The 27,547-nt window shown below is 41.6% G+C and overlaps 1 protein-coding gene and 1 long non-coding RNA gene across 2 annotated transcripts in view; one reads left to right on the forward strand and one right to left on the reverse strand.

Moving 5' to 3' along the window:
- C3H9orf85 (chromosome 3 C9orf85 homolog) overlaps positions 1-7,503 on the forward strand; it is a 54,751-nt gene extending 47,248 nt beyond the window's left edge. Inside the window, exon 4 of the mRNA XM_006266877.3 lies at positions 133-7,503. Within this exon, the coding sequence (XP_006266939.1) occupies positions 133-337 (205 nt within the window). The 3' untranslated portion in view covers positions 338-7,503. The remainder of the gene's footprint in view (positions 1-132) is intronic.
- Positions 7,504-15,107: 7,604 nt separating this feature from the next.
- Positions 15,108-23,838, reverse strand: LOC132249509 (uncharacterized). The gene is made up of 3 exons (XR_009460984.1): positions 23,774-23,838; positions 18,818-18,944; positions 15,108-15,691 (listed from the first exon to the last, which is right to left on the reverse strand). It is a non-coding gene; the product is annotated as an uncharacterized LOC132249509 (long non-coding RNA).
- Positions 23,839-27,547: the final 3,709 nt, after the last annotated feature.

A 27,547-nucleotide genomic window follows, 5' to 3' on the forward strand; every position in this document is an offset into this window, starting at 1 on the left:
TTTACTACTTTTTTCCATTCAGCGTAGAAGTAGCATGGTTTATATTTTTAAAAGAAACCCCTCCCTCCCCCTCCCATTTTAATAATTAATTTCTAAAAGATTAGTCAATAATACTTTTGTGTCTGTTTTTAGGATTGACAAAGGATCAGAACAAACTGAGAATGCAGCAGATGAAAATGACCAAAGGCAGAGGAGTAGAAAACATCAATTGGAGGAAGGTGCTGATGAACCAGATTTTGACATTTTCTTAGATGACGTGGAGGATGATGATGATGATCCTGATGTGTTCAAGGAAAAATTTAAAAATATGAAAATTGAAAGGAGTCTGAAAAGCTGAAGTTCAAAAGGCTGTAAAGAGACTGTACAATCAGAGGAAAAAGTTTTCTGTCTTGTATTTCCGCTATGAAAATGAAGCCTGACATTTGAGGACTCAAAACACTCCTAATATATATAATGTCTGCTCTTTGTATCTATTGAAGTTTCTCTTGTTTAATAACATTTTGTGTAAAGAGCAGCGTTTTTCAATGTAATAAGTAGATTTTGATTCTTTTTATATACAATATATCTGCTTCTGGAGAAAATTGATAGGATAATTTTTAAAGCATAGAAATAGAATATCTTGAAATTAGAATTGTCTCAAATTCAGTATGATGTGAGCAACTGACAGCATCACCTAGTAATGCATCTTTCCTTCCTTTTTCATGTCCTTGTGCAAGGTATTTAGCAGAACTCACAGATTTATTGGATTCTGCCAGGCCTTGCTGTGAGTGCTTCTGCTGTAGCCTTGAACTTGTGACCTTTGGGCGATCAACTGTGCACCTTAGCACCTGCATCCTCCTCCCCCCCCCCCCCCCGATGCACTTTTCTTGCTACAGTGGTTAGTGCAGTGTTGGAATTCTTGATTCTTATTCTAGTTCAGATACCATTTCTTTAATGAATTCTGAGCAATTAAAGTATTTTGCATATGGAGAAATATTAAAAATATGGAGTAAAAAAGTCATAATAAGGAAAAGGCTTGTAATTGTAATAAGTTTTGTTTTTTAAAGATTCAGCAAACCCTTTGAAGACAAGGCCTTTGTAATGTTGCTGGGAATAGAAAATGGTTCATTTAGTATGGAAATGAAAGCATCTATCAAAACCTTTTGATAATTAGTCAGTGTACTCTTATCTGTCCAGTGACTCTGTAGGCTCTATGGCCACAAATGTGTGATGTTCTAAGTTAGGAACTCCCCACTACACAAAAGCCTGGAAGCCCATAGGTCATTGTCCTGTCTGACTAAAGCAATGAGCCATGACAAACTTTGCATGCCTAAACTGCCCACTTTTACATCCCCATTGGAAAGTTATGCTTTGAGTTCAACATCTTGGCTCCCACGAAAGTGGGGAAAAAACAATGTCATAACCTGCATTTTTCATTTGATTGACAAAAAGAATTGCAGTTGCCAAATTGTGAAAGGAGTTATGTATTAGGTGCGAGGCAAGCAAAAGTGGATATTTTGCCAAAAGTGAGGCCTAAAGCGAAGAGTTCTGCATAAAGAGCAGCAACATTAAGAGCTGAAAAGTATTTATTTGGTCTATTGCAAATCTAAAAACCATTTTACTCAATGTAAGTTTTGTCATCTGTAGTATAGGTTAAAGCAGGGGTATCAGATCTGGAACCAGGGGCTAGCAGGGGCCCAGAGGCAACAGCAGGGGTACAGTGACCACAGGGCAAGCAATGGGTGAATCTGCAAAACCCTCACTTGCCCCTTTTGCCAACAATGGCTATGTCCATTGGGGACCCAGAACTTCTGGTATCCTGGCAGGCCAGATGGACCAGCTTTGCAGGCTGGGTATGGCTTATGGACCATTCAGTTGACAACCCCAGTTTAAATCATTTGAACCTAAAATAAACAATAAAGGAAGTAGAAGTATAAAAACCAAAAGGCTTTTAAAGCTGAGGCTGCTTTGGCAAATGCATTCCCATCCTTCTGTGGGAAACAAGACCTGGATTCGGCAGTAACTTTAGCCTATGCCAGTCAAGGGAACACTAAGATCTTCTGGAAATGATATTTATGAATGGTGGGACTAAAGCAAAGATAGAGAAAAAAGCAGATATCAAGATGGTTCTATAAATGTTTAGAGAATTGATGGTCATAATATAATGTCTTCTTTCTGACACTGGACAATAATAGAAGGACCTTAATAAGAAGTTAGTGGAGGTGGTATATGTAAGGAGCAAGTGACTACTGTGGTTTTTACTTGCTTTGATGGGAAAACCAATTACATAATCTGAAGGGATCCCCATTACACAGGACATGAAGATTATTTCAACTTTCCTGTCTGCTATAGCTCTTTAGATTGGTTTCTGCAAAATGTGCTCAGAAGAGAAAAAGCTTGAAGAAAAAGGGAACAAAAATGTGGCATGGAAAATCTGCCACAGGGGAAGAGGTGGAAAGGTTTAGGACTGTTCAGTTAGGAGAAAAGTTAGGAGAAGTGTGATATTTGTTAAGATACAGAATGATGAATGGTAACTAGAGAAGGTAAATAGGATGCTTTGCAACACAAAAACAAGAATACACCAAATGAAGATGAAAGGTGATAGGCAAAATGGATAACAAAAACATCTGTCTTAAACTAGTATTTATGCTTGTTTTTTTTATATAGTTTCTTAGGATTAGGAATAAGTGTCTCTTATGGACAGGTTATGTTATTAATAAACATAAAGACTTTAAAATAATCTATTACAGATTATATAATTGATTACGTGAATTCTTCCACCTTCTATTGGGACATTTGATACTAGAAATAATCATAGAATCATAGAAAATTAGGGTTGGAAGGGACCTCAAGAAGGTCATTTAGTCTGACCCCTTGCTCAAAGTAGCACAATCCCCAACTATATCACCCCAGCCAAGGCTTTGTCTAAAAACCTCTGATGAATGATGGAGATTCCATAACCTCTCTTAATAGCCTGTTCCAGGCTCCCCTGTACTACCCTCCTGGTGGGAAAGTTTTTCCTAATATCTAACCTAAAGGCCCCTTGCTGCAACTTGAGACGGTTGCTCCTTGTTCTGTCATCTGCCACCACAGAGAAGAGTCTAGCTTCATCTTTGGAACCACCTTTCCGGTAATTGGAGGCTGTTATTAAATCCCTTCTCAGTCTTCTCTTCTCCAAACTAAATAAGCCCAGTTGCCTCATCCTCTCCACATAAGTCATGTGCCCCGGCCCCCGAGCCATTTTTATTTCCCTTCATTGGACTCTCTCCAATTAGTCCACATCTTTTCTGTAGTGGGGAAACCGAAACTGGACACAGTACTCCAGATGTAACCTTACCAGTGCCAAATAGAGAGGAATAATCACTTCCCTCAATTTGTTGGTAACACTTGCTAATGCAGCCCAGTATGCCATTAGCCTTCTTCGCAACAAGTGCACGCTGTTGGCTCATATTCAGCTTACTGTCCACCATAACCTCCAGGTCATATTTTGCAGAGCTGTTGCTTATGCAGTCGGTCCCCAGCCTAAATGAGTGCATAGGATGGTTCTGTCCCAGGTGCAGGACTTTGCCCTTTTCCTTATTGAGCCTCATGAGATTTCTTTTGGTCCAATCGTCAAATTTGTTTAGGTCTCTGAATTCTAGCCCCACCCCTGAGTGTATTATGCTCCCAGCTTGGTGTCATCTGCAGATTTGCTGAGGGTGTACTCCATCCCATCTTTCAGGTAGTTGATGAAAATATTGAACAAAACCAGCCCCAGGACTGACTCTTGGGGTACACTTGATACTGGCTGCCAACTATACATCAAGCCATTGATTACTATGCTTTGAGCCTAATGATCTAGCTAGGTTTTTATACACCCTACAGTCCATTCATCCAACCCATACTTTCTTATCTCCCTTGCAAGAATGTTGTGGGAGACTGTATCAAAAGCCTTGCTAAAGTCAAGGTATATCACATCCACTGGTCCACAAAGCCAATCATCTCATCATAGAAGGCAATCAAGTTGGTCAGGCATCACTTGCCCTTGGTGAACCTATGCTGACTGTTCCTAACTACCTTCTTCTCCTCCAAATGTTTAGCAAATGATTCCTTGAGGACCTGCTCCATGATTTTTCCAGGGACTGAGGTGAGGTTGACCAGTCTGCAGTGTCTGGGGTCTTCCTTGCCTTTTTTCAAGATAGACTGTATATTTGCCCTTTTCCAATCATCCAGGAACTCTCCTGATCTCCATGAGTTTTCAAAAATAACGGTCAGTGGCTCTGCAATTATATTGGCCAAATCCCTCAACACCCTCAGGTGCATTGTGGACTTGTTACATGACCAGCTTTTAAAAATAGTCCCTAATCTGTTCTACCATTGTTGGCTGCTTGCTTCTCCTGCAAACTGTACCGCCAGGTGCAGTAGTCTGGTAGCTGACTTTGCTTGTAAAGACAGGTAAAAAAGGCATTGAGTACTTCAACCTTTTCTAGGTCATCTGTCACTAGGTAGTTGCCCCCATTCAGTAACAGACCCACACTTTTTCTGATCTTCCTCTTGTTACTGACATACTTGTAGAAACCCTTCACTTCCCGTGCTCACTGCAACTCCAGTTGCACTTTGGCCTTTCTGATTTCACCCCTGCATGCCCGAGCAATATTCTTATACTTCTCACAGAATGCTAGATTAAATAAGTGGCTGGTCTAGTATTTACATTATTTACCATGGAAGAATCTCAGTGTCATTTCTATGCTGCAACAAATATCTTTGTTTTGGCGAAGATGCATATAGGGTTTCATTTGATTTTAGTTTCATAGTAAAACTTTGCAAGACCATCATCATAATACTTTGTGTAAGGGTGACTACTAACAGTAGAAGTTACTGCTTCATGTGGAAGATCACTGGAGCACTGCTTAGAAAAGTCTTGAGTCCCAGGTTTCCTTGAAGATATGGAGAACCATGCAGATTCCAGTCCTGGGTAGATACACACAATATGAACATGAAAACCAGTTGCTGCTGTAATGAAAATGTGTTGTAGTGATTTATCAACAATAAAAACATGAATTCTCCCCAGCACAGCTATTCAGAGTTGTTATCTTGAGAAGGTAGGCTGTACTCTAGCATTTAAAATCGGTTCCTATTCTCAGTCCATGCAGTCAGTTAGCCCAGTCTAATTGCCATAGGCTTTATACATCCTTTAGCATAGTGGGTCTCAACTTTTCTGGAGTCAAGGCACTCCTTCACAACTTTTGTGAATTAAGTGGTGCCTAATTTGAAACACTAATATATATATATCACAGTGCCTACCTTCTTCCAGAGGGTCCAGGCCATAGGATGTGGAATTGACCAGACAAGGAGAAGCCTGAGCCTGCACTAAACTTCTCACACTTCATGGCACCTTTCAAAAGATCTGGTGGTAGCCCAGAGTACCACAGCCCCCTGACTGAGAATCACTGTGCTAGTAGGAAAATAAGGTTCAGAATGTCTGAATACTCTAAATTTTCTTCTGGGTTAAAAGTTTAAAAACCAGATGGGCTGGTTTCTTTGGTGGGAGTATATACTATAGTACAAGGTCTTGATATTGAATTCAGTGCAAGTACTTGTGAAGCTGTATCTATTCTCAGTAAAAATATTCCAAAGTATGTCCAAAAATGAACAGTGCATAAAACCCATGGCAGTAAAATAATCATTTTATGATCGATTCCATTATAGCTTTTTCATGCAAGTTTCATTTAATAAACCCTGGGTTGCTCAGTCGCAGAAATGGAAAGCAGACTTGGCACTTTTATTATCCTGTCTAATGGGAAGCAAGTAGATGTTGTCTGGACTCTGAACTAAAGGTCAAGCTTCATGGTGGTCAGAGAAGTTTTTCCTCTAGGACAGCATTAACATCTGCCTACCCACCTAGAGGTTGACGTCAGTAAAGGTGTAGCGAAAACAAGAATTGCAAAATCCAGGGGTATTTTTATGTAATTTGGAATTAATTTCAGAAACATGAAATGGAAACAATACATTGCATACTCAGTAAATTTCACACTTGAGTGATTTACATATGACAAACATCCTTTTAGTAAGCAAAAAATATTACTGGAAAAACTCAGTAATGCCCTGGCCCTTTACCCAAAGGTGAGAGGAAATCCTGAAATGATAGGGAAGTACGTCATGGAGCTGGCAATCTCTGCATGATAGTAGAATTAAGGGAAGGGTTTTGTTGTGGTGGTGACACAAGCTATCGGTGCTGTAACAAGATCTGATGAGCAGATTGACAATGAGTAACAGGGTAAAGCAGGAACACAAAAGACCTACTCATCTAGTTCAATGTCTTTCCATCATTTAACTGATTTACTGTTGTGAATCCAGGTTGAGTTTAAACCTAGCCATGCCTTCCATCATACACAGCGTTATTAAGGTCTGTTTTACCGCCATGGCTAACAATGGTGTCCTTCCAGTTGTGTTAGCAATATGGGGGACCTTTGTTTGGACAGCTCTTGGGTTGTGTCAACCATTTTCAACAACTTACCAAGAACTGAATTGTTTGTTATGGCACTGAATGTGACAGCCAAAGCCATCATATGACAGTACTAACATTGCCAACTTAGTGGCCATTTATTGTAAAAAGAGCTCTTCTTGTAGATGTGACCTAAAGAATTATTTGAAATGCCTTGAGTGAATTATAAAGGGAAATTACATTTTAAGTCAAAATTGTTCCTTTAATATTCTTGCTTCTACATGCCCAATTTGTAATTAAACCTAGAATAACCTTGCAATTATCCTCAGGTTTACTTTTTTACAAGACATTGAAATGACAATTTCATCTCTCCTGAGTGTTAAACAGTGTTTTAGTATAAAAATCTACCTTGTCCTGGCCCCATCAGTACAAAAATCTGCCCTGTCAAGTAGCTCAGGGCTACTTGCTCTCAGGAGCTTCTGGGGCCTGGACAATTGGTACATGGGGACACTATCCCTTGTGCCAGCTGGACTGCTGAAGCAGCACTGAGAGTTCCCTGCACCCTCTACCCACTGCAGCAGTCTGGCAGTGGGGGCTGCTGCCTGGCCGTGATCTGCTGTGCACCTGCCAGACCTGGATGAGACATCTCCCATCTGGGCCAGCTGCCAGTGGGTTGTGGCAGCAGAGCTGGCCTTTGTGTAGCACTACTGCCATGTGTGCCCCCTGCCCGGCCATCTGGGCAGCTATCACCCAAAAGATGTTCCAGGTGTTGTGGCCTGCTTTAAACTGTCAAAGCATGTCCTCCTGGCCCCATTTGGCAGGAGCCAATGGAGGATGAGGCCAGGCAGGGCAGCAATCCAGGGGGCTGGGAGAACAAGCAGGGGTAGGGGATGTGGGCCCTGCAGGGGGTGGTGGTAGCCCCCATGGGGGCTGTGGCCCCTGTGGGAGTGCTGTAATCCCTGTGGGGAGCTGTGGCCCCTGTGGGGGACAGCAAAACATATAGGTATTTAGAATTCACTTTATTATGATGATAGAGACACCGATAGGCTTCCAAATTGCTTTAACACTGGAGATATATCAATAAAACATTGCCCAACTGATCACTGTCTGTCTGTCTCTGTCGTTCTCTCTCTCTGTCTCTCTGTATCTTTATAGTGGTCTTTTGTTTTAATTGTGGAGGAACATGGATTCTGGGTTATTTTACAGAGTGACTTTGGGAATTTTTTATCAGGGATTTTTCAGATTTCCAATAGGGAACACCAGAATTCCTGCTCGGGAGGCCAGTGGCAGGACCCTGCCTGCTCAGAGCTGGCACCTTGGAGTCAGCCATAGCCAGCTGGGTCCAAAGCCTGCTGGGTCCAAGGTGCCAGCTCTGAGCAGGCAGGGGATAGAGCTGGGTGGGACAGGGATTAGGGGGCTCTGGGGTGCAGGCGGGGGTGGGGCCAGGTGGGGCAGCGATCTGGGGGGCTGGGGGAGTTGGCGAGGCTAGCGAAGTTCCCCCCCATAGTCGCCTCCCCCATCCAGCTCCCCCACCCCTTACTTACTGGGAGTAGAGCCTGGGTCCAGCTCCCTGCGGCTGGATGGCAGGCAGCGTGCTTCAGCACCAGGGTGAGGGCCAAACATAGAGACGCTCTGGCTGCTACCAAAGCATCTCTGTGGAGGACCCAGCCTCTGGCTGCCTCAGGGCACAGTCCTGGACCGTGCCCTGTCCCACTTTTTTTCTCTGAAGGTTTTTTTGACCCCTGGATATCCAGGGGTCTAATTTTGCCCCCGTGCTGCAAATTCATAGCATGGGGAACATTTTCACGTTCCTGCAGATGCCTCTTGCAGCATCTCAAAGGAGTTTGAGACGCTGAAAGAGGCACATGTGGGCTCGTCTGGATGCGCCCTTTGTGTGCTTCATACACATTACTGAATTTATAATTGCAGCACTCTTATTAAAACAGTAACCTCCATTTTATAGATGAAGAAAGTGACTTAAGGGGATAATTCAGAGTCTGTTGCAGAGTCCAGAGTTGCATTCAGATCTCATGAATTTTGGTGTAGTGCATCCTTCTTTCCTTTTCCAATTGAAAGATGCAGTGTTGCTGGGTAAAAATTGTACTTCTGTAACCTGATGTTTGTTAGAATATCATAATGACACCAATCCTTATTTTGTGATTGGCAGGATCTATGAATAATTTCTCTTAATAATTCATAAGTCTTTAATAATAAGACATGCAAGGTGACTCTCCCTTTCACAATAGTTTAATTAATGCAGGAAGCAGTGATTCATGGGCTTAAGATGTGTCAGAATGTATCACTGCTGATTTAAACAAACTAAGCATCCAAGAAACCATGTGAAAAGAGATTTGCTATGACAATCCTGAATGTCTAATGTCAGTGCAACAGGAGAAGAATCCTATCATGGTTTTGGTGCTTGATACCAGTGATCTGTGGAGAATAAAAGTACACAGGCACAAATAGAACTTTCTATCCCTGTAAGTTCTTGAAGGGTCATGCCAACTGAGATGTTATATTGCCTGTTGACTTTCCTTTGTCTTTTTATTAAAATTGAAATATGCTAAATAAGGGTTAGCATTCTCTCTCCTCATCCTCTGTCTGCATGACTAAGGACACAGCTTCCTTAAGGATTTCGGAAGTCCTGGGCACAGTGTTGACTGGAGTGGGGATCTCAACCTATATAATCATAAGACAGTCATCATGACCACTGTGCTTTAGCGTGCCATCCCATGTTTGAATGTGGGTGCATTTGTATGCTTGTGTTTTGGTTCTCTCCATTTTGCACCATGAGTAGGGGTAGATGTTGCACGTGCCTTGTTTCAACAGTGATTGTTGGTTTTTGGGGCTCCATACCTTAAGATGCCACTGATTTAGGGCACAACATACAATATGCTTACAATAGAATCAGTCAGCTTATAGAATAAGTTATGGTGGTGGACAAGTGCACATCCTCTTTCTTACTCAATTTCATCCTGGCATAGCTCTGCTCAGTATAAATTGGTTCCTCCACCACACAGAGTTTAGGTACTATAACATTGTCTACTGTACTGCCTAGCTTTGGAGAACTGGTTTTGTGTCTGCTTTTTTACAATGGAGTAAATTCAATGCTGATAAATTACTTCACATTAATCATGTCATGTGTCCCCATACTTAGTTATTGGTTCATCCATATTACCATTTTGGAGATATACAGTAAGCCTTGCTAGGTCTGTAAGATTGAGTTTCTGACTAATTAGTGAAAGTCATAATTACTTATGTATTTGGAAGATGTGAAATGTGGATGAAAAGCTGTCTGCTAAAACATAGCATTAATGTAGAGATATTAATTCTAATATTAATAGAGAGATAGGTATTGGAAATGAAACTATGGGGCTGGAGAGATGGGAGGAGGGGGGTGAGTCTTCTGGCACCATAGTATGCAGATTAGGTACTTTGTGACTATTTACCACATTCAATAGCTGCCAAGAATCAAAAGTCTGGCAACAAATATAGAACTATTACTAGTTAAAAAAAACTATCCATCTGACTTGAGTGGCTGTAATTTGATTAGTAAAGGTTTACGAATTAGATTTCAGAAATACACGCAATGGAAAAGACCAGTTAGCAGATATCTGAGCAACTGGTCATACCTTGTCAGTTGGCATCATTGTTTCTATACTAAAGCTGTGCTTCCTTGTCTTAGATTGTTTGTTCCTCATAGTAACCAAATACTGTAAATAAGAAAAACTTTTTGTAAGAAAAAGATACAGACTGTTTCATAGCTTGCATATACAGTTGATACACAAAGTACTTAATTCCCCAAACAGTCAGAAATATAGTGTATATTAGTGTTTTAAAAGAAAATAAATATGCCAAGAGACTCGTATCTGACAAGAAAATAAATGTCTGAATGAATTTAAATTATCTCCAGTGGAGGTTAGGAAATGGAATATGCTGAATAGCCAGGTAGCTAATTCGCTGATTAGAGTGGGGGTAGGGCTTGCATCTGCTTCCAGTGACTCAAAGGCAAGTCAATATTAATAGGAACAGGATACAGCTTGTGGAAGGGTCTGAGAATTTAAGACCATGAACAATCAGGGCAAAATGTTCATACTTGGAAGCACAGGACCACACATCTAAATCCATGTTTATGTACCTGATTTCAGGCACCCTGTTAGAAAAGTATGGTTTAAGTCACCTGCCTGCTGAAGCAATTATTTCATTTCAAGTTCTGGGATTTGATCACAAGACCAAACATATTGGGGTCTTCTTAAAACTAGCATGTATTAAAGGCAGACTCCTGGTTGCCCAGAGGATAGTATATTACATATAGGGGGTGTTCCTTGATGATAGCCATATTGCCCAAAAAGTATGTCTAAGTCAAATGAAAGCACACTTTTGTGCTCTTGGCAAGAATATCACCCCTTGTGCTCTTAGTATAAGAAAACTGTACAGCTGAGTGGTTCTATGACTTTTTAGGACATGAGGCAACACCTACAAAAAAACCCCAGTAAAAGGCATCTATTTTTTTCACAATATTTGCATGTATGGTGGTAGGCAAAACTGCTAATCTTTATGAAATAAATAGTTCAGCTATATCTGCAATATGATACAGTTCTTGTTCCATGCCCATCTAGCTTTTTCTTTGTCATTTTTTGTTGTCTAAGAACCCAATACTGTGTCCCTGAAGTCAAAGGGAATTGTATCATTGACTTGAATGAAAGTGACTCAGTCTATAATTCACTAGGAATAGTAAACTAAACAAGATTATTCTCATCAGTAGTAGAAAAGATGCTAAAACTATGAAAAAAACTGTTTGCTCCAGCATACAAATATTTTTGGCAGTCCAGACATTTATTTGATTTAAAATGAAACAGCAAGTCTCTGGGCCAGGAAAATAAGGTTGCTATACATAACATACATCACTTCTATGATGGACAACATGGGAAACATTTCCTTTTCAGAGATTCTATACTTTTCCAAAGCACTAGGCTCAATCCTGCTCACAGCAGTCAGTGGTAAAATCTTCCAATGATTTCAGTGGGAGTAAGATGCAACCAAATATATCTGAATTAACTGTGCAATTTACAGAGAAAGAATAATCCTTTCTAAATCTTGCAGTAGTTATATTGTATCCTGAGAGCACTCAGATATCACAATTATGAGCTTGGGAAATTCACCCAGAGAGATTAGACAAAATTCCATGAAATTGTTTTTATTCTAGAAAGTTTAATATTCCAAAGGATATTAGTAGCAAAAGGACTGAGCCACCCCAAAACCATATACTGTTTTAGTCTCCAGATCTTTTATGTTGATATACAGTCAACTAGAAACTAAAAAAGCTGTATTGCTTGGATAAATGATACCCACTTATGATCTGTCTACCATAAAGGAAAAAATTAAGTTTAGAGTATTATATATAACTGGCCACTCCAGTCACACCATTGTGGTTTAGCTATTTGCTAACATGTGTGGGTCCTAAACTATGTCTGGCAATGCACATTGCTTTGAAGAAATTCCATGAATTACTAATCAGCTGTGATAAAAAAGAAAAATAATGAGCAAGATTTACATTAGTGTAATAAGTGTTTCAATGTACTCCCATTAGGAGTTCCTGTCATCTCCTGCCACCCAAAACCATCCAGGCGTTACTCTTTCTGATGGATTAAAATTAAGTGTGCATATTGTTCCCTGCTTCCATGCAGAGAATGCTCATTACCACTAATGATGGTTTAGGGTGTGGCTCATAGTAAGAATAATGTATATGGCCTATATTCTTCACACTCTGTGGGGAGTCTGTCAAGAGTGTGATGATTTTGGGGAGTGTGTTTGGACAATGTCTCTCCAGGATGCCATTTAAAAGCCAAAAGGGAGAAGACTTTTGTTTCAGTAACACAGCCTGGAGCTCAAAAATAAACATTCACAGGTTGATGCAATTTATGACCCAAAACTACCTCTCTCCATCTGTATAGCAGGGCTGGAATTTCCAGGCAGCACTATAATCCGCATAATAATGAATCATAACAATACATATACCCCAAAGCCATTACTGCAAACTGTCTAGCAATGAGTTAGCATCTATCACCCCCTAGCAGATTTTACATGAGTTGCAAGAAGAGTTCCTGCAAGTCCAACAATTTTTCCTATCTTTCTTTAAAATTTGAAATGAACAGCACTTATTCTGTGAATTCTTCTGATTTTCCTGGGTCCTAATGAGCATAGATCCAGGGGAAAAAAACAAACCCACAGGCTGTTTTCACAGAGTGAGATCCCAGTTCTTAGATCCAATGCTCAGTCTTCCAAGTAGCAGTCTACAGCACTAGTTCTAGGCCACTGGACTGCATCAGCAGATTTTTTTTTTTTTTTTATACTCCAAATATGCTTAGCCATAGATATAACATTATCAAAAACAAAGTTCAGTTCTAAAGCAAGCAGATTCTTCAATAGCTCCATAGACTTAGGGTACAACCAGGACTGCTCTGCACTTGAATAAACAGCTCTTCTACCACCGATTTAAAATAAAGATAGGCAATAAGATTTTTGTCCTTTGAACTGAACTTTTGTGTTCAACTCATTCAGATTATTGTCAACAGAATGGATAATTTTTTTTGTATTCTACTAGCACCTTGAGACCTCTTAAAATGAAGGGGTTATAATCATGAGCAGATCTAGCATTCTGAAAAGGAAGGTGTAGACGGTGGGGCACATCATCACATATAACGTGACACATTTTTCTCTGGTTAAAGAGAACATAGAATATGCTTTACTAATATGCTAGGGGGCTAGCACTTTAGTATTCAGTTTAAAGTCAAAGCAAAAACAAATATAACTTTATTGGAATGTGCACTAATTTGCTAGATTATATATTAAGCTAAAAACACACAAGAAACTAGACAAAAATAGGCAAAAGATATTGTGTCACTAGTCCTGTCATCATTATAGTCAAATTCATAAAATAAAATATAGCCTTCTTGAGCATTTTGACAGTTTCAAATATTTCACTGTCAGTCATTTCTACATCTGAGTTAATATAACTGCATCTGAGTTAAGAGTTTTAGCTGGAGCTAAAAACAGTCTGCAGGGCTATGAAATTGAAGACATTACCAGGAATGGCTAAGGGACAGCAGACTTACAGAAGAAAAGACAGTTGGGACAGTGGAACATCAGGGCCTTTAAATGGAGAGAGGGTCGTTAACACCTATGGAATGTAGAGACATTAGCAGGAACCAGGTAGACTACAATGAGCCATGAAATCAGTTGACTCCTTCAGTACAGCCTCAACAGAAATATGACTACATCTCCCAGGTTTTAAAGTTTGGGTGGAGCAGGAATCAAAAGTGGGTGCAACTGTACCACTGCACGCCCCCTGAATCCGCCCCTGCTCTAAGAACATGTAATAAGAGATAGTCACTGTTCCACATGTTTTACATTTTAAATAGAACTGGCAAACAGTTGGAAAGGGACACAGGCACAGAGAGGTCTGTGGATCAGTAGCTGAACAGGAGCCCAAGACTTGTGAATCCAAGTCTAGTGTCTTATCTATTAGATCTCACTACCTTTCCAATAATTTTATTCTGAACATATTAAAATTTACTAGCAAATACTGCACATCAAAAACTAATTAAAAGGAAGCCGTCTTGGGTAAAGATGGGTTTCTTTTTCATTTAAATAGAATAAAGAACAGTATCTTGGTGAACAAAGACAATAAAACTAATAGAAAAAATAGCTAGGTAAAGTTCAAATTTAAAATATCACACCTATATAAATTTGCTTAGAGGTCTGTGGTGAATTATTATGGTGCAGGGAGATTATGCTTAAAGGCAAATTATTTAGTGCTCTCACATGTCCTTAAAATATCCAGGTACCTGGCAACACATTTTTGGTTTTGTATGTGTTAACATCCTCACTTTGCTGTCATGAGGAAATGTATTTGGGACACTAGATGTCACTATACCAAAGAGAAAAATTCGCTTGCAGGGTTGCCTTAATTGGACACAATATTTAAGACCAATGATTTTTAAAGTGATTAGTAATTTGGGGTGCTTCACTTTTTGGATACCACATTGCAACCTTTTAAAGGGGTCTTGTTTTCAGAACTTTTTGGAAGTCAGGCATTTTTAAAATGTCTTAGATCAGAGGTATCAAACATTACAGGTTGTGGGTGGGATCCAGCCTGTGGCCCATGGAGACAGACCTGGCCTATATGATCCAACCCATGGATCTCTGGACTGACCCCATGTGCTGCATGGGGCACACACGAGCCCCGGCCCTGCACACTGGCTCTGGGGCCTGTCTGGATTGGGCTGTGCCAGAGGCAGATGCCACATGCAATGCATGCCCTATGCCAGCCCCTTGTGCCCTGTGCAGCACGTGCTGGCCTTGGGGCTGGGTCTGCATGTTGTGCACAGATGGGACTGGGGGTTGCACGCAGCACAGGGTACATACTACATGCGGTGCACCTTCCTGACAGGTCCCACATGCTGCCTCTGGCACAGCCCAATTGGACTGCTCTAGCATGCGCGCTAGAGCCAGCAGTGCAAGCAGCTCTGGGTCTAGCCCACACATTACATGCATCATGAGCTCTGGAGTGGGGCTGGCATATGCTGCATACAGTACCTGAGCTGGACCTGTTGCCATCAGGCATTCCCCGTGGCACAGGGGGACAGTTCCAATCCAGCCCTCAGAGCAGCCCAATGACCCTCATGTGGCCTGCAGGGCTAGATGAGTTTGAAATTGCTGTGTTGTATTAAGCACTCAGAAACAGAAGCACCTGAACATGTTCATGTAGAAAAATCAAACATCCAAACAATTATTTTCATATTGTATCTTATATTGTTTTATAGCCTGAAAAGTTTTTATTCTATCTGTCTAGAGCAATGCAGGTGCATTTGCCCAGTAACTTGTGACATCCCTGTACATAGGTAGATTCATGTTTGTCAAGAGGGCAAAATATTGGTACAAAGGTCAAGCATGGAGATCTGAGATGGGATTTGTGCACCTAATTTGTAATCTTTTTATCAGGAAAACATTTAGGATCCCATTTGCTAATTTGGTGCGTCCATACATGCAAGTACAATATTGCATATGTTTAAACATAGTCATGTAAATGTTTAACATACAAATCACAACTATAAGTATATTTTAGTCCATTGCTGTGGATTAAATATTAAAAATATAAGTGTATTTTAGTCTATTGCACCCTTTCAGTTAACAATCAGTATGAATTTAAACAAAGGATTATACTTGAGTATGTCAGCTTCAGGTCACACTTTCCTCAGGAGCCTTCAAGAAGAGCGAGAAAGGGACCTAGAAAGTAAAAAAAAAATTAATTAATAATAAGAGTCTGGTGAAACAATGAAGGAAGGAAGGTTATGGCAGGTGTGCCACTATTAGCCCTTCCTGTATGCCGCTCATCTCCTTCCCTGCCCAATCAGCTGCTCTGCTTTCTGCTCCATGTCCTGTCTGTCACTGTGCTGCCTGTCCACACCACAGAAAGGCTGGCTATGCCACGTGTGGCATGCATGCCGCAGGATGGTCACCCCTGCATTAACAGCAATCTCACCTTGAAATGGCAAAGGCAATGGATGATGATTACATGTTCCATGTGAAAGAGAAAAGATCACAATTGTCTTTCTGGATAAAAACTAGGGCTGTGCAGAATAGGCCGTATTCAATTCAGATTCGGCCTGAATTGGGGACAGTGATTCAATTCATTGGATTTAGATCACTGTCCCCAGTTTGATTCAGCCAAATCTAAAGATTCAATGCTGATTTGGAGAATCAGCAATTCAGCCATAGATACAGCTTTAAATGTTTTTTCTACATACCTCGAGGTACCAGGCATACCTCATTAATGCTGCGATGCAGAGGCAGATGGAGTGTCCCACAAGAGTGCGGAAGGCACCCCCCCCCCACCCTGTGTTTGGTGGCAAACCTGGAAGTGGACCTGAAGTAATTCTGGTCTACTTCCGGGTCCACCAAGGAGTGCACTGGAGGTCCTCCCACACCTCCCCAGCTCAGCGATCAGCCATGGGAGGACCCCAGGTGCCCTCCCAGACCCAGGAGGCACCAGTTGCCAAGCTGGGCTGTGGCAGGGTCCCCCATATGCTCCCCAGTGGACCGGAAGTGCTTCTGGTTCACTTTCAGGTCTGCTGCTGGGTGTACTGGGGAGCCCCCTGTGCTTATGTGGGATATTCCATCCATCCCATCATCACAGCATTAATGAGCTGCTTGATAAAACATTTAAAGCTTCGTCTATGTCCGAATCTCTCCAAATTGATTCGGAGGGTTCTGATTCGACTTGGAGAGATTAAAGGGTCTCCTAATTTGATTTGGATTCAGAGATTCAGCCACCGAATTGGGCCGATTTGGATCAGGGACTGAAGCTTTACACAGCCCTAATAAATGCCTTTCGTATAGGAGCATGTAGATAATCTGCCAGCACAAACAGATATAAATACATATGTGTATTCAGCAGCATACAAAGTATACAATATTTAGCTACTGTTTCAAAGATGCTACAGCTTAAGGACTTTGGGCTTGTATTTAATATTTTGTGTGCATGTGCGTTCTTGTGCTCACACACACACATACTAACTCAGGTGCTATTTTTTTTTCTTAGGGTCAGGCTTTAAAATATACAGTATGCTAAATCAAGCATTGTCACACCTGTGTACACATACCCCCGGGGGTAGTTGGGAAGGCCACACAGGTGGGAGGAGACAGAGCGAGCAAGGTCAGCACAGTAGAAGGGGTGGGGGGGGAAGTTTGCATGCAGCAGCAGTCACCACCCCATGCTGCTGCTGCTCCACATCTGGCCACACTGCCCCCACCCCTTCTGCATCTGGCTACCAGGGGTACACTTACTAAAAAAGGTTGAAACCCCCTGTGCCGCATGAACAGGAATGACAAGGTCTAGCCCAAAGCTAGGCAAATATATAATATTTTTTTATTTGGGAGATTATCACAAAACTTCTCAAATTTATCTTTTCTTGGAAAAAAAAAATGAAGTGGTCGTTTTCTGCATGAGCAGAGAGATTTGTATTTACAGTTGCCTGGTATAGAAAACACTACAGACAAATTCTGTAAATGTGGTCCTTGGCTTATTTGTTTCCTTCACAACTTGTTTTATGATATCATCTGTGATCTACAGGGAAAGTCTCAGAGAAGCCAAATCAACTTTATGCAACTGGCTGTTCAGGTTCATTTCACATTTTTTTTTAAATACATGTACTGTGTATAACAGCACAACACTGCTGACCTTTTACTGTGGACAGTCATAGGAGTGTTTTCTCAGAATTTGTTAAATTATTCCTTGTTTTTTGGACCATGTCCAGATAACATAAAAGTCAGCAGGAGTTTTGTCATTGAATTCAATGAGTCCTAAAATTGGCAGCTCAGAGTGTGTGTGTGTGTGTGTGTGTGTGTGTGTGTGTGGTTATTTCCTCATGTATTGCTTTGTACTATTTGAAGTATTTTAGTAATGGTATGTTATATTTTACTTATGCTGAGGGAGTACTTTACCTATCCTATTGGACAGTGATCACCAAAGTATAGTATGCCCAATCCGGGCCCCTCCCATGCCAGCCACACACACAGATGTTTTCATTGCTAGCTTTGTCAACTTTCTACACCTGGGATATTTATACATGTGCTCCAGGAGGTGGGGGGGTGGGGGTCAGAGGGGAGGGTACTTGAATTAGAGCAGTTCTAATTAAAAGCTCCCAGAAAATCTCATGTATCAGCATCCCCATACTGAAAAAAGGGGGTGGGGGCACTTTAACTAAAACTCATCAAATGACTGTTAGTTAAAGCACCCCTGCTGCCATTTTTTCAGCATGGGGATGCTGATACACATGATGCTGGAGTGCAGTAATTACTACACTTCAGCAGACTTGATTAAATTGGAGTCTGCTCCGATACGGAGTCTGCTCTGCTGTGATACTTACAAGTACAGGATGTCAGAGCAGCCTCAATGCACGTGTATAGGTGCCCTTGGTTATTCCCTATGATAAACATATCTTCAGCCACTCTAGAAGACTAGTTTTGCAGTTCTATGTTTAAAAACTGGCATAAGGAAAAAGTTAATCTTTCAGAGCAAGACGGTTCCATGGGCTAAAAATCTTCTCTCCACATCCCAATAAATTGCTATGATCTCAAACTATTCCTATGGCAACAGCAGCACAGTATTTCTATATTTAAAACTGCATCCCATCTGATGCTTGTCAATGCACTTTGCTCCTATTAGGCATTTGCAAATGAAAAAATAAGAAGATTAAAATGCAAGATATTCCTTTTCAAATGAACTAGATAGTTATACTCAGATCTCTGGTGAAGAAAGACAAAAAGTACTGTTCACAATTCAGTAAATGAAGATCTTATCTTTAGTATGTTTCGTGAATGGAATGGCTTCTATAGCAACGGTTCAACTACCAGGTGCACTGTTCCTTCATTTTGTGGTATGCCCAGAGGTATTCACATCAGATATCCAGTTGTCCTCAGATATAGTGATGTCACTGTGTTTGGGCCTTGAACTAGGAAGTAAACAAATTTTCACAACCTAAAAGATGATACAACAGCATAAATGAAAACAGGCAAGTGCCATTTGCAAACAACTTTTTGTTGTAATACTAGTAATACCATAAATAAATAAAATAAGTATTTCAGTTAATTTAAACCTAATAGTGTCTCTTTAAATATTCAGGTGAAGACTTCACACTTTTTAAAAATCTGATCTTTGCAACTGCTGTTACAACTGTTATGCAACTGAAGTAATAATTTCCTAAAAGAATGCACTGTATGAAGTTATTCCTTTATCAAACACTGAAATAACTTATATTTTTCAGGATCATTCACTTTGAATTTCTAGTGCATGTTATCACCACTTTCGCCCTGTATAGTACTGTTCAGGTTGTTGAGACTGAGGAGCTAGGTAGGACATAAATTGCATAGTTTTACAATCTAAGTTTGATTTATGATCAGGCACAAAGAGCTAGGAGATAAGAACTTAGAACATGATCAATAGCATTGGACTTCATACTGCTATATCGTGTGCATAACAAAGTGTACATTGAGGAAATATACTGTGTTTAGAAAAGACTGATATTGAAAATGAGCAAAATATATTTGCTCCTTTTAAAAAGAAGGTTGTTGGATGAAGATAGGAACACCAGAATTTAATTATATAATTATAGGAAAATAGGGCTGGAAAGGACCTCAGGAGGTCATCTAGATTTCATAGACGTTAGGTCTGGAAGGGACCTCGAAGATCATCAAGTCCAGCCCCCTGCTCCAGGGACAGGAAGTCAGCTGGGGTCAAAGGATCCCAGCAAGATAAGCATCCAAGCATTTCTTGAATGAGTCCAGAGTAGGTGCCTGCACCACTTCTGGAGGGAGTCTATTCCAGGTCTTGGGGGCTTGGACCGTAAAGACATTTTTTCTTATGTCCAGCCTAAAATGGAGTTTATGACCATTGGTCTTTGTTTTCCCTGGGGCACTCTGATAGATAATCTGTTCACCAGTCTCCCAGATCCTGATATATACCCCTTACGTACTTATAAGCAGCCACCAGGTCCCCACTAAGCCTGCACTTTTCCAGACTGAAGAGTCCCATGGCTCTCATACTCTCTTCATATGGCCTATTCTCTTGCCCTCTGAACATGCGCGTGGCTCTCCTCTGGACTCTGTCAAACTTCTTGACATCCTTCTTGAATTGCGGAGCCCAGAACTGGATGCAGTACTCCAGCTGTGGCCTCACCAAGGCCGAGTACAGCAGGAGGATGACATCCTGAGATTTACTTGAGAAGCATCTATAGATGCAAGGCAGGGTTTTGTTTGCTTTACCAGATGCAACATCACACTGGTGACTCATGTTCATCTTGTGGTCAAGTATGACCCCCAAGTCTCTTTCAGCAGTGTTGCTAGCAAGCATAGCACTGCCAAGCCTATGCTGCGGGTTCTCCCCCTCCTCAAGGTGGAGTACCTTACATTTATCGGTATTGAATGTCATCAGGTTTGTGCCCGCCCACTTACTAAGTTTATCCAAGTCAGCCTGGATCACTAGCCTGTCCTCAAGTGTGGATGCTATGCCCCATAGTTTAGCATCATTGGCAAACTTAGTCAGTGCGCTTCTGACACCAATGTCCACATCGTTGATAAAGATGTTAAAGACAACCGGCCCAAGGACAGAGCCTTGAGGGACGCCACTGGTCATGGAGTGCCATAATGATTCACTGCCATTGACCACTATTTTCTGGGTCCAATCCCGGAGCCAATTTCCCAGCTATCAGACTGTGGTATAGCCGAGGCCACAGTTTGCCAGTTTTCCCCATGAGGAAGTCATGGGACACCAGATCAAAGGATTTTTTTTAAAGTCCAGATATAGGATGTCAATCTCTTCTCCCTTGTCCAGGCATCACCTGGGCATAGAAGGAGATGAGATTGGTCAGTCAAGACCTACCTGCAACAAACTCATGCTGGCTATCCCTCAGGATGTTGCCTGAGCTAGCTTATCCAGAAGGGTCTCCTTGATAAATTCTCTCAAGAAACTTACCAGGGATTGAGGTCAAGCTGACTGGCCTGTAATTTCTGGGATCTACTTTCCGTCCTTTCTTAAAGATGGGTACCACATTGGCCTTCTTCCAGTCTTCAGGTACTTCACCTGAGCGCCATGAGTTTTTGAATATTTTTGCCAATGATTGGTCTATGACATCTGCCAGCTCCTTGAGTACCCTACGGTGTAATCTAGTCAAAGTCCTGTGCAAAGCAGGACCATCCTAATCTAAACCACCCCAACCATTGTCTGACCTGCAATAAAAAACTTCCAGTGATGGATAGCCCACCACCTCTCTAGGTAATCTGCTCCTCTACTTATCCAGCCTCAGAATTAGAAAGTTCTTTGTAATATCAAACCCATATTTCCCTTGTTGCAGTTTAAGACTGCCAAATCTTTTCCTGTAGACACAGATCACCACCCTCCTTATAAAACTTTATTTTTTTATTTGAAGATTGTTATTAAAAAAGAGGGAAAAAAAAAAAATCACTCCATAGTCTTTTATTGTCCGCACTAAACAGTTCCTGTACTTCCAATTTTTCCTTGTGTGTGATGTTTTCTAGACCTCTTTTCTTTTTTGATGGAAAAGTGGAGATGGAAGGGTGAAACTGGCAAGGAAAATACCAGTGTAACCCCAGGGTTTCATCTGCCCACTGTGCAAAGGTCATGCTCCAAAGGGTTTCCCTAACAAACAGAACTGCAAAGGAAAAAAATTGGTTCTTATTCTAAATTCTTCTTTATTTAGGTAAGAACACAGATGGAAGGCCTTTGAGGCTGGGCAATATCAAGTATATCAAATGTCAGACATTTGTATTAGCATTTGCCAAAATAGTAGGTAGGCAAAATAGCAATGTTGGATTGTGGAAAAATTGTTACTTATGCAGGCTAGCTGCACCCTTGTAACACTAATATATTAATTAAGTTAAAATATATATTTTCCTCAAATTAGCTACTAAATGGAATTCCACGAACTTTCAGAGTTTTAACTGAATGAGGCCTAAAGAAAAATTGCTCTCTCAGAGTTATCCTCTATGACTCCTTCCTAGTCAGTTTGCTTTTCAAAAGAAAAAAAAAAATTATAGGATATGGAGGGACAGAAACAAAAGAAAAAAGTTTTCCTTTGCTTGGTGAAAATAAATGAGCAATACAAAAAAAAACATATGAGCATCACTGTTTCTCATGCAGCGGTTCCTCTCTCACTATTTCTCATCCTTCTTCCTAAGAATGCTTTTGTATTACTCAGAGTAGCTATATAGAGAAATCCAGACTAGGACTTTGAATAGATTTTCTGCCCTTGTGTGAAACTCACCCTTAGAGAACACGAGGTGTGTTTTTACACCACCTGACCGAAAAGGAAGAATTGGCCTGTTATCTCTGTAAATGTCACTGGATTCTTTTCTCTAATAATTTCTGTTTGCAGGTAAGGAATTATTTGAATTGTTTCTGTTCTTTCACATTGAATAGCAGATCCATGTAATAGAGGAATCCAATCCAAAATATCGTGGAGCACAAGTTTAATATATAGCACTGGGACCGGCCAATTATATTCTGCATATATACTGCATTCCCTATTTTTGGCTTGGAGAATAGGTAACCATGGTAACTGCAATAGCTACATTTCTACATGCAAAGATTACAGTGGAAATTCTGAGAATGCCAGTGCTCACTGCTGCCCCTTCATACTGACATGTTGTTAGAGGCCACACTTATGCTATGGTATGGATGAAGATCTATAAATCCCTCTCACTTTAAACTACAACCATTCTGTCCTGCAGTATATGCCCTATATCCTAGTACCAGCATATCAATTCTATTGGCATATTGGAAAAAAGATGGCAAATAGGTGTAAATAATCTGGGTCAAACTTAAATCTGAAGTAAAATCTTCAAAAGCACGAGTGACTAATGACCTAAGCCTATTATCTAGTGTAATTTAGGCACTTTGAAGTCTAGATTTAGAGTGTATCTGAAACTTTTGCCACAGGGCACAAAAAACATTGACCCAGTACAATTTGTCTGTAGCTGTGGTAGTTACTGGGTGCATCTACACATGCATTTTAATGCATATTAGTTTATTTTAATGCACATTAAAGTGTCACTAAAAAAACATTATATTTAGTTAATGCATATATCATGATGTGGGGTCCCCAGGGATGGCCGTGATGAACCTAGGATTCTGTGACTGCCTGCTCTGCCTTGTGGGCACCTTCTAATCTCACCTGCCATATCTTGTTGGTTGAAATAATAAGTTGGGAAGCTGCCTACAAGTTTGTGGTCACAGTCTTGCTGAACCCCACTAGACCCTACTGATCTTGGATTCCTTGCTGGGTCTCACTCAAAATTAGTGCCTCCCAAGACACCCTAAACCTTATGGGCTAGATGTGTGGCTCCAAAATCCCTCCTTTACTGCACCCCATGCCTCGCAGGTAGTATTTAAACCTTGCCCCTTGCTACGGCTCCTCAGTCTAGTTCGGCCTCCTGTCATCACTAGGCCCTGGGTCCTTGCAGTTGCACCCTCTGGAGTTGGGGTTTCTACACCCCCTGTAGTGGCATACTCTGGTGCTGGGCTCTCTGCAGTCTTGCTTCTGCGCCCTTACCAATGCAGGGGCTGTACATGTTAGTGTGCCCTTATGAGGCCTCTTCCTCCCCAATTAGCCTCATCCTGGTCCACTAGTCCAAATAATAAAGTTAAAATGAGCCCCTGGGCTACAGTATAACCATAACAATAACAATGACACTGGAGGCCATACTCTCCCCCTTTAAGAAGGCAAGCTTCTCCCTGAGCAATGTACGCCTCCTAGCCCAGGTACTGTAGGAGCTCCTAGAGCCCAATCTTACCAGCAGCAGAACAGGCAAACAAGCATCTCCAAACAACTTTTCTGTAAGAGCTTCTTCCCCCTGGCTGTAGCCAGAGAACTAACTCCTGCCAGCCCCAACTCAGGGACTTATATGTGCCCAGGGCCCTGTCTCCTTCCTGTCAGCTAACCTGGTGCAGGTGCTAGCTAATTCCCTCATTAGGCTGCTGCCAAGGCAACCTGCAGCTGTGGAGACCTGCCTACTCTCAGGGCTCTCTAGCTAAGCTGCCTCTGCTTGTAAGGCAGCAGACACACATTAGTGCCCTGTGACAGCATATTAAAATAGCCTAATGCACATTAAGCATCACTAAAAAACATGGTTTTTTAGTTAATGAGCATTAAGACAGGCTAATGTGCATTTTCCTAGTACCTCAGGGTGCCTGTACATGAGCACGAAGGCTGCTCCAATGAACTGTAATTGCAGCACACCAGAGCAGACTCAATTGAGTCTGCTGAAGCATAGTAATTACTGCGCTCCAGAAGTCTCCCATGTCTCATGTATCAACATCCCTGCACTTCAAAATGGTGGCAGGGGTTCTTGAACTAAAGCTCGTTCAACGAGCTTTAATTAAAGCACCCCACCTCCATTTTGAGCACAGGGATGCTGATAAACAAGACGCTGTGGTGCTTTAATTACAGTGGCTTTTGGAACAGCTTTAATTAAAGCATTGGCCCCCCTCCCCCGAGCATGTGTAAAAGTGTCCTCACAATGGAAGTACTAGATTTAATGTGAGTTAACTAAAGCACATTTATACATGTGTGGACACACCCATGCTTATGCTCCAAACCCTTTTAAAGCTAACAAAACTAAAGTCCTGTCCCAACGCTACAATATGAGTTAGTAGGACCTGTCACTAGTTCATTCTTACTGATTTCTGGGATCTTCAAGTATTCTGCCCAGGACACCTGAAATCTCTTGTGTGCTTCCATTAATGTAATCAATTAAGCTGGCAAATCACAGCTACCCTTTGGGCTGGGAAAACTTATAATTGTTTCACAAGAGTGCAATTCACATCTTTGAAGAAGGCCAATGCAAGGCCTAAGCAGCATTTGGCAGTAGCATAATTGGGGGTGGGGGAAGAGGTGACCAAGCAGTAGCCTTGATCATCACCTCTGGCGGGGAAGGGAGAACTACTGCCACAGCTGGCTGTGCCACTGCTGCTGTCAGCACAGCTGCTGCCAATGCCCTGTGTCCGGACACTGCCTAGAGCATAGAGCTGCCCTGTTATGCCTTTGAGTCCTACTTGTGCCTTTGAGTCCTACTAAATCCTAAATCAAATAGTATTGAGGTGGGCTTTGCACTATGGATAAAGCCCAGTCTCTTAATCTTATGCCAAAAATGAATGTTCCCTGCTCACTGAAGACTAGAATCTGGCCCTAACACAAATGATGCATCATTTTCCCGTACTTACCATTCCTATGGTAATTGTGGCTTTGCCCACATCAAATCTTGTTTATGCAAGGTTTTTCAGGCAGTGGATGTGCATTCATTTCCTGAACCTTGTTGGATTGGGCTTTCAAAAATTTGGCCCATAAGATTATAATAATCAGGCCACCTTTTGTACATCTGTTAGATTAAAAGAAAAAATCCTGATCTTCTTTTGTATGCTGTTCCTTGTTAATTCAAGGTACCATAAATGGCCCTGTTTCCTACAGTAAGTGCAGGATTGCTATTTACAAGAGAGTAAATAAAACTGTTTCATGAGCTCATTACACTGGCACTTGTCCCAGATGAATCAAATTGTGTGGGTCAGTTTAACAGACTTTATGATATGAATGCTCCACTGGCTCAATATTTCCAGGACCATTATGAGGTTGGAAATCAACTGATGGGGAAGTCTCTCTTTCCTGCAGCTGTGGCTTATACACCTTTGGGAAATGTAAAGAATATTTAGCATTCAGCTAGCTGCCTTGAAAATCAAATTGCAACACTATCATTTCTTCCCTTAGTGCAATTATAAATCTCTCTCATCTTAGCGAGCACTGTCAGGAAAAGAGAAAGAATGTGATTAAAACAAAGCCACGCAAACAGCTTTTTTCCCTGAATAATATTTTAAAAGCTTTTCAGGACTATTTATAAAACATTTTTATATGCCTAAAAAAGACAGGCCTATAGCCCTTATCTGTTTTTATGAAAAGAAAGATAAGAACATGATTAGTTTTTATGAAAAAAACAAATAAGGACAAAGTCTGGCAATGACTTCATTATATAACTATTTTGCAAGGCTTTTTATGCCTACAAAAACAATCACTCCAATCTAAACCTGCCTGTGCTAACTCTAAGCCAAGGAACAAGATTTAAAAAAAATGACTGTTACATTGTGAGGGCCAAATTAGAATTAAATTTATGGATTTTTCTTCTTTTGCTTAACTCCTCATTTTGAAGCTGACTGTGCAAATAGCTTCAAATAGCACCTCATTTGGAAACTATTTTAAAACACCTAGAACCCAGTATTGTTTGAGACAGGGTACTGAATTAGGCAGCCTATTGGAAAGGCAGTTTCTTTGTTCTAGTTTGGTATAACAAGGACTGTGCTTAAAGTAGCAGCATTTCACAAATGCTGAAAAATAATGAACAACCCGATGTGGCTGCACATAAATACAACAACTCAGTTGCCACTTATACTGGAAATTATTTCTCAAAAGACATTTGAGCCATTCTTTATAAAAAAAAATCTGTTAAAACTGCTTATCAGTTTATGTAGTGTCTGTCCCAGAACCCTTCCTGATTTAAGTTAAATCAGACTCCCCCGGCATCCTGGTATGCTCTCTGGCCTTGGCAGGGTTCTTTGCTCCACAGCAGGGCTGGCTCCTCCTCTCTGCTCCCTGGCTGCAGCTCTGGCAGAGACTTGCAGGCACAGCAGTATCTGCCTGGCTTTCTCCTGCTTTCTGCCTCCCCTCATCACTCCCTGGTAAGCAGAGATTCCCCATCCCCTCTGCCTTACACAGACACCTCAGCATTAGCTAGCAGACCACATGCTGGCTACTAGGGCTGTGCAAAACTTCAGGTACTGATTCAATTCAAAGGAGATTTGGCCCGATTCGGTGGCAGAATCTCTGAATCTGAATAGAATCGGGAGACCAATAAAAAGGTCCAAATTGATTCGAAGATCTCTGAATTGATTTGGAAAAGATTCGGAGAGCTTCGGAGATTCAGGCAGTTCCCTGCTTGCTGCCACAGGGAGCTGGACCTGGATTCTGTGCCAGTAAGTAGGGGGAAGGGGGAAGGAGGGCTAGAGGAAGGGAGAGGAGACCATGGGGGGACCCCCACGAGGCCTGATACCCTGCCTGCTCCCCCAGTCCCCCTGAGTGCCACCTGACCCTGGCCCACTGTTCCAGCCCCGTCAATGGCTGCCATACCTGGCCCCAATGTCCTGGCTCTTTAAAAAAATATTTTTAAAGCCCTGCACTCACCGGCTGCTGCCGGGTGAGGGGGGTGATCCCTACAGCCCCCCACCACCCTGTGCTGCATGGGGGATGCTGCCACAAGACCCCATCCACTCTCTGAGCCCTATCAGTGGTTGCCCCACCTGGCCCTAGCTCCTGGTTCTTTAAAAAAAAAAAAAGCCCCACCTCACTGTTTGCTGCAGCAGCCATCAGGGCTTCTGGCAAGCAGTGTGGGGCAGTATGGAGGCAGTGGGGATTGCCCCCCCCCCAACCTGGCAGGATCTGGTGAGTGCAGGGCTTTTTTAAAAAAAATTTTAAAGAGCAGGGGCATTGTGGCTGGGAGAGCGGGGGTGATAGGAGCTTGTGGCAG

Source organism: Alligator mississippiensis, chromosome 3 (assembly GCF_030867095.1).
Source record: "Alligator mississippiensis isolate rAllMis1 chromosome 3, rAllMis1, whole genome shotgun sequence".
NCBI classification, from domain to species: Eukaryota; Metazoa; Chordata; order Crocodylia; family Alligatoridae; genus Alligator; species Alligator mississippiensis.